The sequence below is a fragment of the Liolophura sinensis genome, chromosome 10 (assembly GCF_032854445.1).
Source record: "Liolophura sinensis isolate JHLJ2023 chromosome 10, CUHK_Ljap_v2, whole genome shotgun sequence".
Classification (NCBI taxonomy): domain Eukaryota; kingdom Metazoa; phylum Mollusca; class Polyplacophora; order Chitonida; family Chitonidae; genus Liolophura; species Liolophura sinensis.
The window spans coordinates 15,407,713-15,422,172 of NC_088304.1; the positions used below are offsets into that span (position 1 = coordinate 15,407,713).

Consider the following 14,460-nt stretch of genomic DNA (forward strand, 5'->3'; position numbering starts at 1 on the left):
TTAAGCACAGTGACGTCATCATGAATATTCAAGAGGAGGAAAGGAGGCTTTTTATTGGACAAGCCTAAAACATGGCGGGACTTTCAGTGTACCTCATATCGGTGGAATTTGTAGAAAAGGACGATGTTTTAATCCGCTTTTCTCTCTTACAAAAACTTTTGAAAATCAGAAAAAGTAGAATTCCACACAGTTTGTACAGCTATTTTATCTAAGATGTAGGTGGTATGCATGTGTTCATTTCTTTTAAGGGTTAACTATAGAGGGATGGGTAGATTTGGATATGACATCATTTCATCATTATATTATTTCCAGTTAATGTGTTTCTGTACGGTTTTTTTTCCCCTAGAGTCCTTGCTGTCTAGCATGGGTGGAAATACTAGTTGTTAACTGATATTTTATGATCTTAAAAATCAATGACAAGAAATATATTGCTAATGATAAGCATTTAATTACTGAAATGCCATTGGAATAAACGTATTTTGCTCAGAGCTGTTTATACTGCTGTTGTTGTTGTATTAGCTGATGGCTCTGAAGAGACAGAAACATGAGTTGGAACTGAAAGTTAAAGAACAAGAGGAAGAGTTGGATGACCAGGCAGGTCACATACAGCAACTGGAACAGGTAAACATGGTGATAAATTAACATGTACAGGTGTTATTAAACAGTCAGAATTGCCAAAACTGTTCTGAAAATCAGTTGGCCCTGGAAACATGAGACTATAATCTTCAAATCAAAACTACCATCATATGGGTGAAAATTTTCAAGTACATGTGTGGTAGTTACCCTCATGTGAAGTAATAAAATGTCACAGTATACTGGAGCTTTCAGGTATGGAGTTTATCAGTTGCATTTCAATTCCCATCATTGTCGTTGATGGTATGTGTGATTGCTTTATTTGAAAAATGAAATAAGGGACAAAATTTTAATTATAATGATAATTAAATTAGAGGTGAGTATAGCTCACAGGAAACAAGAGTGTTATTCTTGAACTTCCATGAGCAGCGCCCACTAGTGAAATAACAAATGTGATATTTACCAGTTTCAGAAATCCTAATATTTAACTTAAGAATAAAAAATACTTAAAAAACATCTACAATGTGCTTTGTTGTTGCTGTTGTTTAGGGTAAGCTGAGGTTAGAGATGCAGCAGGAGAAATCTAGACAACAACATATCAAAGATCTAGATGAGAAAGAAACAGAGCTGGAAGAAATGAGATATACTACACAGAAAAGGGTAAGTATTGTGAAAATATTGAAGAAATTGAATTTGACTTTATATATATATATACCATTTTCATCTTGCAGGTATTTAGGAAAATTTCAAATTACAATGTCTCTTTATCACCTACATGTACCTACTGGGCTTCATTTTTATAAATAGGAGGAGAGTGATAAGTAGCTCTCCTGGTATACCCAAGGAGAGTGATGAGGAGAGCTGAATGTCACTCTCCTCACAGGAGCAAGGAGAGTGATGAGGAGAGCTGAATGTCACTCTCCTCACAGGAGCAAGGAGAGTGATGAGGAGAGCTGAATGTCGCTCTCCTCAGAGGAGCAAGGAGAGTGATGAGGAGAGCTGAATGTCACTCTCCTCAGAAGAGCAAGGAGAGTGATGAGGAGAGATGAATGTCACTCTCCTTAGAGGAGCAAGGAGAGTGATGAGGAGAGCTGAATGTCACTCTCCTCAGAGGAGCAAGGAGAGTGATGAGGAGAGCTGAATGTCACTCTCCTCACAGGAGCAAGGAGAGTGATGAGGAGAGCTGAATGTCACTCTCCTCAGAGGAGCAAGGAGAGTGATGAGGAGAGCTGAATGTCACTCTCCTCAGAAGAGCAAGGAGAGTGATGAGGAGAGCTGAATGTCACTCTCCTCAGAAGAGCAAGGAGAGTGATGAGGAGAGCTGAATGTCACTCTCCTCAGAGGAGCAAGGAGAGTGATGAGGAGAGCTGAATGTCACTCTCCTCACAGGAGCAAGGAGAGTGATGAGGAGAGCTGAATGTCACTCTCCTCAGAGGAGCAAGGAGAGTGATGAGGAGAGATGAATGTCACTCTCCTCAGAGGAGCAAGGAGAGTGATGAGGAGAGCTGAATGTCACTCTCCTCAGAGGAGCAAGGAGAGTGATGAGGAGAGCTGAATGTCACTCTCCTCAGAGGAGCAAGGAGAGTGATGAGGAGAGCTGAATGTCACTCTCCTCAGAGGAGCAAGGAGAGTGATGACGAGAGCTGAATGTCACTCTCCTCACAGGAGCAAGGAGAGTGATGAGGAGAGCTGAATGTCACTCTCCTCAGAGGAGCAAGGAGAGTGATGACGAGAGCTGAATGTCACTCTCCTCAGAGGAGCAAGGAGAGTGATGAGGAGAGCTGAATGTCACTCTCCTCACAGGAGCAAGAAGAGTGATGAGGAGACCTGAATGTCACTCTCCTCACAGGAGCAAGGAGAGTGATGAGGAGAGCTGAATGTCACTCTCCTCACAGGAGCAAGGAGAGTGATGAGGAGAGCTGAATGTCACTCTCCTCACAGGAGCAAGGAGAGTGATGAGGAGAGCTGAATGTCACTCTCCTCAGAGGAGCAAGGAGAGTGATGAGGAGAGCTGAATGTCACTCTCCTCAGAGGAGCAAGGAGAGTGATGTGGAGAGCTGAATGTCACTCTCCTCACAGGAGCAAGAAGAGTGATGAGGAGAGCTGAATGTCACTCTCCTCACAGGAGCAAGGAGAGTGATGATTCACTGTCCTGAATGTCTGTGTGTTGTATCTGTTTAAGAATCAGGTAAATAAATGTAGATGGATAAATAAATCTGATACCTACACATAGCTCAGTAATCATGTCCATTCATTATGACGTCCTGTTTTTTGGAACAAGACTATAAATGACAAGGAGAGACCCATCATTACCACGTGTTGACAGTTTTATGAAAGCATAACGTTACTTTTATGTGTGTTATCAGCAGTTTTTTTTTTATTGGCGAGGGCCACTGAGGCCCGTTCAGTTGCAGTGTCTATTTGTGTCTGTCATGGCATATTGACATTAACATCAGACCAAGATAATGCTGTTACTCACGACACCTACTCCTTGTGTCCAGCACATGTAGCACACCAGTTAAGCCTGTATCAGAATGACATTTTTTGTCCCCCACCCCCACCCCGTGTTACACTGGTCAAATATTTTACGTCACAGTTGTGATGGATGTGATTTTTCACCCCGAATATGACTTGTACACATTCTGTAATGCTGTCCATATAAAGTAACGGGCAAGGTACGCGATATGATTGGGCTGTGGTGATTTGTGGAGGGATTCCGACCTTATCCACTCAGAGGCTTTGTTAAGAAAGTCCCAGAGGCGTACATATTATTTCATAGCATTTCTGTATGAAATATTCTAACATGTTGATCTCGAAGCATGACTTAGGAACATTATTGGTTTGATTTTTGTTTTTTTCATTTTTTGTTATAGTTGAAGAATTTGGAGAGTCAGATAGAGGAAGATTATGAGGAGCGTCAGAACCTGATGAGGGAGAAGAGGGAAGTGGAGCTGAAACTACAGGAGCTGACGAGCAGAGCACCCAACAGGGACAAGGGTAGGGGTGACACTATTTATTTATTTGTTTATTTGATTGATGTTTTATGCCGTACTCAAGAATATTTCACTTGTACACTAGATCTAGTGACACTAGATCCAATGTTCTATGAAGTGTGGCCTTCACAGGCTGTGGTGGATAAAGGGCTGTTCTTACACTAGACAGTTAGCTTCTCACCAATAAATAGATATTAGATCTGGCTTGTTTGTTGGCTGCAGCTTCATGTCAGGAGGTGGTTGGTCAGGTAGTTGGAAACAGGCTGTGATTTACAACATGGACTGTCTCTTGATTCAACCTGACAGCTGGTGCATAAGAGAAATATTCTTGAGCACAACGTTTTGACAACATTCAAATTGAGAAATAATTTTGAATTTGGCAGAGATGCTAATGTTGGAAACAAATGGCCACTCATCTTTCTGGGCTCTTCTAAGTGCAAATGTACATGTAATATAACTGTAATAAACTGTAATAAAACTGGATCTTCTTCTTCCAGAAAGTTTTCTGGTTCTGTTAAATTGGCTTCGTGAACATACACATAAAGAAACTGAGATCTTCATATTGACATTTATCAAACCTTTTCACCCCTAGTTTTACATTTTTGTGTTCGGATTATTTTTTTTACTCTGTCATTTCCTGGTATAGTATACTAAGCTCAGACAGATTTGGTCAAGGGATCTGAATGCCCCTTATTCATTTAAAGGCTGGTTGTGTTCTCAGAGCATGAGAAGAGGCTGCGGCGAGACTTGCGACGCACAAAGGTGCTGTTGCGCGACGCAGAGACGATGCTGCAGAAACAGAGGAGTGGGGAGGGGACCAAGGCTACCATTAGACAACTCAGGAATCAGGTATAAGCACATTGTGTCCCCTCAGAGCAAAATAGAAACTGTACGGTAATATCTTCAACCTCTTCGCATGTTAGCAAGACGTTTATTTCAACATAGTCTGAAGGCATTATTCTGTGTAGACTGATAAAATTATACTTTTCGTGAAGTCCTGAAATTGGCCAATCCAACTGAGGTAGTTTTGTCTTCAAAATCTAATTATAAATGTGCATAAAATGTGCTGAAAGTTGCTCTTTCATATGCGAAAAGGTTGAAGAATTGGGGTATGTACCCAGATAGCAGAATTGCTGTCTTGAAATTAGCTTGTACCTATTGAATCACACCATAATTATATTTGACATGTTTTGACCCAAAACTGCAGGGTTTTGGCTTGTTCTTGTGTATCTGCCAAAGTTGTAAGACAGCTGTGATTTTGAAAGTCATTACGTTCACACATTTTGGGTTTTGATGATTCCACATTGCTTTTGGCATTTCTTGGTGCAAAAAGTTTTGGACACTTGCTTGCAAGATGAATAAGGGTTTTGTTGTTGAAGTTTCAGTATTTTTTGCCTACACTGATTTAGGCATCTGTAGTGTTAATTTGCATCTGCTGATGTTCTGCCAGCATTATTTTTGGTGTGGCTCCCTGTCATTAAACAGATAGGAATAATACTTACCTGAAAATTGAATTAAGAAAATCAAATAGTTTTTCGTTAATAAACATGTTCTCTTCGTTTATGATAGTTGGAGGATGCAGAGTTCACATCGGCTGCAGCTGTCAAGGCTAAGAAAGCGATGGAAATTGAGGTGCAGGAGTTACAACAACAACTGGAGGATGTGTCTAGAGCCAAGCAAGAGGTACGGCAGTTATGTGTCATCCTGTTACAGGACAGAGAGTGACCAGGGACCCTGAGCACAAAGGGATTAGAGACTACAATTTATTGTAAAACCCTACACTTTGCTTTAAATTGACTTTCAGTTGAGCTACACTACTTGCACAAAGGGGCTGTAAGGTGCTGGTAACTTTAGTTATGATTGCAACTGTAGGCCAAACTTGATTCGTTCATAAAAGTTGTCTGTAGAAGTGAACAGTGTACCAGTGAATAGCTTCTTTCTGGCCTTCATTTGCAAAAAAAAAAAAAGAGTCATGCAGTCATACTGTGTTTATCCATAATCCTGTGTTTTGTTTTCAGGTTGTGTCATCTTAACTGGCTTTCATGTCTCATTTTAGCTGTATTTCTTTATGTAATTTTTGTTATGTGTTGTATGTAAGTGTAGTATTTTTCTAGTTTATAATTGGTTGTATGCCTGTTGACCTTTGACATGGATAAATAAACAAACTAACTTATAACGGTACGTGTATCATTGTTTGTTCTGTAGGTTGAGAATCGCTGTATCATGCTGTTACGGGACAAAAGTGACCTGGAGAGTAAGATGGAAGAGAACGAGGAAGACACGGCGGAGATTATGAAGAAATATAAAGCTGTTGTCCAACAGGTAAGGAATTTGGTAAACAGGTGCGTTTTTTTATCCCACTAGAAGATCTTCTGTGAACCAAGCGCTAATCTGAATCTGTCCACCTTTCATCTCTTCGGTTTTTTGCAATAACTGCTAAAAATCTTTTTCAGTCGTATCCTGAAAAATGTTGTGGGCAGGTTCAGTTTATGTAATGTCAGATCAAGTTGAAACTAGCCATATCCATGCATAAGGTTTGTATATTTCTGCCAGCAACCTGCGGATGGTCGTGTGTTTCCCCCTGGGCTCTGCCCGGTTTCCTCCCACCATAATTCTGGCAGCCGTAGTATAAGTGAAATATTCTTGAGTACGGCGTAAAAGACCAATCAAATAAATAAATAAGGAAATCAAATGATGAAAGAATAATGCCGTGACAGGTTGAAGCAGACTAAATCAAAATTTGACCACAGACTGAAGACATGTTTACATGTATATGTATGTGAGAAACAAAGAATTAACTGTTAGGGCCGTTTCTCTTCAGTGGAAAAAACACTTTAGAACTGAATTAAATCTGTATTTGAATTGAACTTGGACATATATTGTTGGAGCTCATGAGAAGACCCCTACATGTAGTTCTGTGTTTAATGGCTCAGTTGTTGTTCTGTCCCCAGCATTCTGTAGACAGCATCACATTATCAGACAGATTACAGCAGATAGAAGAACTGGCCTCAGAGAGGAATATGCTAAGAGAACAGGTACAGTGTCTGGGCGGGGTGTCTTTTGTTGTTGTTGTTGTTGTACATACAGTGTATTGAAGTGAATAAATGATTATGGCCTAACACTAGGGCCTATTTGAGAACATTTGCAGATGAGTTTATGGGAAAAGTGTACTGAACATTTAGAGAAGTTTAGCTGACTAAATGACATGAAAAGACTTAAAAATATCACCAGCTTTATCTTACTGAATCCAAATGTTTTTTGACCCCATGCTTGTGGATGGACTTTCTTTTTTCTGTGTTGTATGTAAATCTAATGTATTAAAATTGCATGTAGCACTTGTGTATTGGTAGGCAGTTCTTTGGTTGCATTCAATACAAGGTTAATTTTTTACATACATGAACCTCAGAATATTAATACATCTTATGTGAAAGAGATTTAGATTGTTGCTCTTCTTGACTCAGGTATCAGAGTTGTCCACTAAGGTACAACTGGCTGAGGACTCCACTGTGGATAAGCATGTGGTGACTAGACTGGAGACCAAAATCAGAGACCTAGAATCCAAGCTTGAGCTGGAGGTCACAACCAAGACCAGGTTAGAGGTAAGGTCACAGAGCAAAGGTCATGCGAAGGTCAAATGTTATGAAATATCAAGGTCAAGGTTAAAATGATGACAAAGGTCATTTATATTCATTTTGCTGACTTACCATTAAAACTGTAAGAGCTGGAAGGTTTCAGTGATACATTGTATGCTGTGAGAACTGTGAGTTTTTGTATGACCCATTAGAATAGTTTGGAATGTAAATTTTGGAATATCAGATGGGTGTATTCGGTTTATGAGTAACATATTTCTCTCCTGTTATTGAGGACGAAAATATGTCGATGCCATGCACAATGACCCCGAAGCCTCTTACCAATGCATTTTGCAGTGAGTTATGTGTCTTTCTGGTCTTACGTAGAAATGTCTGCCACAAACCTGAGAATGGCTGTACTTTTCCCCCCACCATGATGCTGGCCGCTGTTGTATAAGTGAAATAATTCTTGAGTACAGCGTAAAACTCCAACGGAGTACATAAAAAAAGATAATACTACATGCTAACTTTGTAAATAGTGATAAAAGAAATAAAAAAATTACTACAAGCAAGGCTGAGAAATGATTATAAGACTCTTCTTCTTGATTGAAGAAACAGTCTACAGTAATTACCTTCTTTAGAGAAACACATATACATGTTGAATAATGTTGAATATCAGACATCTATGCTCTTTCAAAGCAATGGAACCTTAGAGGTTCTTTTGGGTACTTTCATAATAAGTTTCCTGTTCAGAAAATCCTGACCACCATTTGATCCACGAAATGTTTTTGAGTGTTTCGGGTGTAAAATATCAATCCAATAAACAAACAGATCAACCACTGTTACATTATTTGGGTAATGTGTACAGGCCAGTGTTGTTGATGTTTCTCAGACTCAGATAGTCAGATACAAGGACGCTGTGGAGAAACTGTCACAGGAAAAGGAGGACCTCGCCTCCAGGAGGATGCAGACGGAGGAAGTGTCGAAGAGGTCGCAGAAACAACTGCGGGACCTGAGGGAAGAGTTCACAGACACGCAGCGTCGTGAGATGGAGGCCAGTCAGCGCAAACAGGAACTGGTGAGTGGCATGGCATGGCTATGTGACTGATATCAGTGGTAACTTTTACAGTACATGTACTTAGTAAAGCAAATCTTTTTTTCTTTTGTAAATGCCCTCTGGATTGTAGTGTTATAAAGGTCATGTGATTTATGGGGAAAGTTACAAATTCATATAAAAAACTTCATTTACAAAGTTTAGTGAAAGGAGACCTAAGTGGATTTCTGTGTTGAATGGAAAGTGCATGTGTGTATTTTCAAATGACTTAACATTGATTTCAGTAAGTACAACTCACACTAGTTATGAGACTGGTATTGTGAGACGTACCCGCCCACTGTTCTGTGTGTTCTGTGGGGACCATTGGCTTTTGATAGCCTGTGACATATGTGTGCATACATTACAAAACACTCAGAACAGCACCGGATATTAATTGTGAACAAGTAATCGCTTTCACAGTACCTTCTTGCTCGTATTTGTCAGCATTTTTTTGTAAAGGACATCTTGGTTATAAATCTTGGTTATAAAAACCAAGATTTAAGTGAGGTGAAATACAAGAAAAGCTTAGAAAAATTGGTTTATGAAGTTGTGTGGAATTGAACCATACAGATATAATGTCACGGGACCATACAGATATAATGGCATGGGACCATACAGATATAATGGCACTGGACCATACAGATATAATGTCACGGGACCATACAGATATAATGGCATGGGACCATACAGATATAATGGCATGGGACCATACAGATATAATGGCACGGGACCATGCAGATATAATGTCACGGGACCATACAGATATAATGGCATGGGACCGGACCTTACAGACATGATGGCACGAGACCATACAGATATAATGGCACGGGACCATACAGATATAATGGCACGGGGCCATACAGATATAATAGCACGTGACCATACAGATATAATGGCACGGGACCATACAGATATAATGGCACGGAACCATACAGATATAATGGCATGGGACCGGACCATACAGATATAATGGCACGAGACCATACAGATATAATGGCACGGGACCATACAGATATAATGGCACTTGACCATACAGATATAATGGCACGGGACCATACAGATATAATGGCACGGGACCATACAGATATAATGACATGGGACCATACAGATATAATGGCATGGGACCATACAGATATTATGGCACTGGACCATACAGATATAATGGCACGGGACCATACAGATATAATGGCACGGGACCATACAGATATAATGGCATGGGTTTCATTAAACTACAACATAACTAAGACTCTGATTGAGAACAAGGCACATAATCTTTTGGTTGTCTTTAATGTGATGTTTGAAAGTTTGGTTAACACATGCAGTAACATGTGAGTGGATATTTGGGAGTCTTATTATTTGTAGGTATGTGGAATAAACGATTGTAATGATGCATATTGTAAAAATGAGAGAGCAGAGTACATTTTAGTGCACCCTTAATCTTAGATGAAGTCAACATATTTGCTGATTGGAAAAAACGGCATCCTGGAAACCAAATGTAAATCTGTACCCTTGTGTGATTGTGCAGGAAACGAGGATAGAGGAGCTGGAGACAGACTACGAGCAGAGTCAGTCTGATCTCAAACTGGCCTTCAAGAGAATCGCTGACCTTCAGGCTGCCCTTGAGGATGACATGGATAGTGATGACAGTCTGCTGCTAGACAGGTGAGCAAATTGAGTCTGCGTTAGCAGAAACAAGGACGTTAGAATCCAACCTTATGGATCTTTTGGGTTATCAAGCGTTCACTTTTTTTTATACAGGCTTGACTAGTGAGGTTGTAACGTATGGAGAGCAACTCTTGCTGGTTCGGCTGTTGCTTTTAGTGAAAAGAATTGTCAGGTAGTTGGTGAAGGACAATTGTTTTACTCCCTGACAACCCAGTTTCCCTTGTTATACCAGTGAAATGTTCTCCTTGACTATAGTAGTACGCATCATTCAAATAAATAATAATTCTCAGAGGGGTTGTAAGACGCTTATGGGAGGTGTGCTGATAGTTTTTTTCCATGGACCTGTTTTGTTTTGGTTTGTACTGCTAGACTAATAATGCAGCACAAAACAGTTGTCGAGCACAAGTCAAAGCTGGTACACCCCATTAGCCTGTGATAAACAAGTGTTTTAACCAACTGCTTCTGGAATGACTTGTGTTACCATTGAGTTACTTGGTTTCCTAACCATAATTCTGAGTGCTCTCATGCATAAATACATAGTAGAAACATTAATTTCTGTGCAGTGGCGACTTGAGTGGAATTTACAGTTGGTCTCTGGCAGGAATGAACAATAGAGTGTACAAAACTTGGCCTTGTTTATGCGGGAAAGGTGGTCATGGGTTTCCCCCAAGCTCTGCCCGGTTTTCTCCCATCATAATGCTAACCGCCATCGTATAAATGAAATATTGTTGAGTATAGGGTAAAACACCAATCAAATAAAATAAATAAATAAATTTTACGAATACCAGTCAAATGAAATAAATAAATGATGCGAGAAAGGTTTAGACGTAACTCACCAGTCAAGTAAGATTACATGAATGTGTAGCTAATTCAAACGAGTTTGCAAAAAGGATGGCAATGAATATGATTCTCATGTGTTCCCCAATTTCACGAGTTTCATTTCTAGGAGGCCGTTCATTGAAAATTTGTCATTATGCAAGTCAGTAGATACATCAGGTAATCTGTCAATCTGTTACTGAAGCCTTGCTGTTATCTCCCCACAGTGATGATGATGATGAAGATGACAGTGAGGATGACGGCCAGGACTTGGCCACCTTCATCAAGAACAACACGGGTCACTCGTCGCGTAGCCGCAGCTATGGCAGCAGCGTCAGCTCACAGTACTCCAAGGCCAACTCATCATTCACGGAGTTACAGCCTGACAGCCCCGTGGGCATTCTGCTGGAGCACAGTTAGTGTACAGCCTCGGGAGTGGTGCTGTTGGTGGTAGTGATGGTGGTGGGTAGCCTGCATGGGTTTAGAACTCTGGGTGTGGGCTGATAAACCCTGATTTCATAACCTCTCTTATAATTGTCGTACTTTGTGTTCTCACAAACATGTAGGGGGCTTCCCTGGCTCAATTGGTTAGCGTGCCAGGGCAGCATAATGACCCAGAAGCCTCTCACCAATGAGTTCGCTGTGAGTTTAAGTCCAGCTCATGCTGGCTTCCTCTCCAGTTGTAAATGGGAAGGTCTACAAGCAACCTGCGGATGGTCGTAGGTTTCTCCCAGTTCTGCCCGGTTTCCTCCCACCATAATGCTGGCTGCCGTCTTATAAGTGAAATATTCTTGAGTACGGCGTAAAACACCAATCAAATAAATAAAATAAATAAACAAACATGTAAGCTGAGGAACACCTTTATGTTTTTTTTCCTCTTAAGTAACAGTTACAAAGTTAGGCACCTCAGAAATTGTGTTCTGAACATTACCTCAGTGTTAAATTTTCTTTCTTATGAATTTTTACTTTTCTGAATGATTGCAAGTTTTAAGGAAGTATACTACATGGTTATATGATTCTCATGAATGAGAAAAAGTTTCACACTCGTGAAATATGAAGTTGTTCAGAAAAGAATTTATATTGTTCATATGAAATGCAGTTTTCATCGGACAAACATTGAAAGTCGAATATAAAGCAGCGACTAATTGTTAAACTTTTGAGTTTCACGAGCCTCTCACTTCATATTTAAATTTAATACAGAGAGGTTATATGCGTGGTTGGATAGCTTAGTTGGCCTGGTTATGGTGGCATCTGTTCTGAGGATGGACAATGTTAGGTGTCCAGTCAGTAAGGCCTCAGTGCTCTCCCCCTGGTTGTGTCATTTTGAATAGAGAAATGCTTACCCTTTCATCCCATTGCAAAAGAGATTGCCTTACATAAAAATTGTCAATATAAAGAACCAAAGAAAGAACACATTGGCCATAAAGATGAAGTGTAAAACCACCACTTCGCAGAACATTTGGACAGAAAAAATTATTTTAGTTGAATTCGTAAGGGATTTTTAAGTAGACTCAGTTCATAAAAGGTGAGGATTGTATAACATTGTGATGTAATGGTCTTGAAGGATTGGGCTTTGATGTTACTCTGGCACTTTTTCAGTCATATTGTGCCGAAGTTGGTGGTGAGACGAAACATTTGTGATGTGATGAACGTAATGTTTATGTCCTCAGTTGTATACAGAGTATTAACCTGACTGATGTAGTACATGGCACAATATCTTAACATGTCACCTAGAAATCAAGTACTTTGTAGAATGCACATGTTTAACCCATTAAAATAAGGAGGTAGGTTTCTAAAGCCCCGTTCAGACTATCCAACATCACTCAACATTTTGTTGACTCAACAAGAGTCAATTTAAAGTTGAATGAACAAGTTGAGACGTGTTGAGTAGTCTGGACATGTTCAACAACACTCAACACTATCCCACACAGTTGAATCGGAAACGTGCATGTGTATTTTTTGTCAACAAGTTCAGTGAAGTTGAGTGAAAGTAGCCAATCAGTGGGCGTGTGGAAATAACGTGACCGTCGTAAAGCACAGGAGCTGGGCAAAATGGCGACCAAAAGAGAGAAACTGGTCTGGCGATGAGATGTCCTCTGCGCGGAACAGCCATGACAGTGAGCGCAGCCAATAAACCCACGACATGATTCTTCTGCCTGCTTGCCAGTGTGTCTCATGCATTGGAGAGAAAATATGGGGATGTTTGTAGCGTGGATGGGACACTCAACTTACCTCAACAGCATTCAACTTGCCTTTGACTCTTTTTGAGTCAACAAAAGTTGAGTGATGTTGGATAGTCTGGACTCGGCTTAAATCCACACTGCATTGTGGGTGTTTGGGGTGCAGTAAGGAACAAATATCTGTCTGCTTCTTATCAGTCAACTTCTTAACATGTAGGTTTGATGCTGGTTGTGGTTAGGCGGTGGTAGAAATCTTGATTATTAACATTTCAAAGGGCATTTTCTTTGAAATTGTGCATACTGCAGTGAAATGGGAGCTTTAAATTTGACTTCTAGAAGACTTATTGTAAGGGAGATAACTCTGGAGACATAACAGTATGAAGCCTGTTCAGATTTCATGCAAATTGGTCTTGCTTCTTCAATTATGGTATATATGTTGATAATGGCCTTTTTGTTTTTTGTTAATGTAATTCTTGTTTTCTTGTATGAAATTAACTTTGGTCTTGTTGCTTTGTGTTCACCGTAGTCTTTTTTTCTGTTTGTGTTGACAGACTCCTCGACAGAGGCGTGATGAAGAGCCTGGTAGATCCTGTGTACATACCCCCCTGTCACTACTCAATACTTCACCTTAATCTAGGGCAGTGTGCAAATTCTCTGTTCTGGATTTTCATTGGACGCTTGTCATGCTTGTGACTATGGATTTCATTGGAAAATGCTGCAAGGCTTACACATGTAGTTGTAAATTATAATTAAGGACGTGTGAGAATGCGTGGATTAATGCAGACTCAGTTGAAGGATTTTTTCCACTTTCACAAGTGGAAATCATAGTGTAGTCAGTAGAGCTGACGGAACTCGAGTTCTAATCAGAATCTGCAGTTTCCATTGGTTGGATGGCTCAGCCAGTGGCAGAGCTTGTGTGTTAAAACCTCTGTAGCTTGTATATTTCCTTCCTATATTCTACCCTCAGTGATACATATTTCTTAGGTGCTTTGAATTAGATGTATAGCGTGATTTATTTTGGTGGTAGTTTTTTTTATTCTTTATCATAAACAAAACCATTCTAACTTCAGGGAATTCGCAAACTTGATCCATGTCTCATTTGCATCACTTGTATATTGTTTTCCTTTTTGGTTTTTTTTTTCTGTGTATCGTTTTGTCTTTATTTATTAACTGGTAATAACTACGCAAAGACTAATGACCTATATTCAGAACACATATTTTGCAAGATAAATGTAGATGACGGTTTTACAAGACAAGGATACTTCCTTGGATTTTGTGGAAATTAGTAAATTAGCAAAGAAAGATCTCAAGTACACCGCAGATTTGATCTTTGATTTTGTGTCCTTCATCATAGATTCAAAGTCATTTAATAACATTTCTTTATCAGGAAGGTGTGAATCTTTGAGAATGCTATCTCTTACCTAGAATAATGCTTTCCCAGGAAAGATGTGAAGCTTTAAAAATGATGTCTCTCCAAGTGTCCTCAATTTTAATAGCTGTCTTATTGCCGGAAGATTGTTTGCCCATGGTTAATAATTAAATTAATATTACATGTTCATATTCAATTAAAG

General features: G+C 39.8%; 1 protein-coding gene across 1 annotated transcript in view; it reads left to right on the forward strand.

Moving 5' to 3' along the window:
• LOC135477237 (unconventional myosin-XVIIIa-like) overlaps positions 1-13,660 on the forward strand; it is an 85,494-nt gene extending 71,834 nt beyond the window's left edge. Inside the window, 12 exon segments of the mRNA XM_064757409.1 lie at positions 520-621; positions 1,123-1,233; positions 3,447-3,570; positions 4,288-4,415; positions 5,136-5,249; positions 5,772-5,888; positions 6,518-6,601; positions 7,028-7,165; positions 8,028-8,213; positions 9,754-9,890; positions 10,937-11,124; positions 13,441-13,660. Coding sequence (XP_064613479.1) covers positions 520-621; positions 1,123-1,233; positions 3,447-3,570; positions 4,288-4,415; positions 5,136-5,249; positions 5,772-5,888; positions 6,518-6,601; positions 7,028-7,165; positions 8,028-8,213; positions 9,754-9,890; positions 10,937-11,124; positions 13,441-13,460 — 1,449 coding nt within the window. The 3' untranslated portion in view covers positions 13,461-13,660.
• Positions 13,661-14,460: the final 800 nt, after the last annotated feature.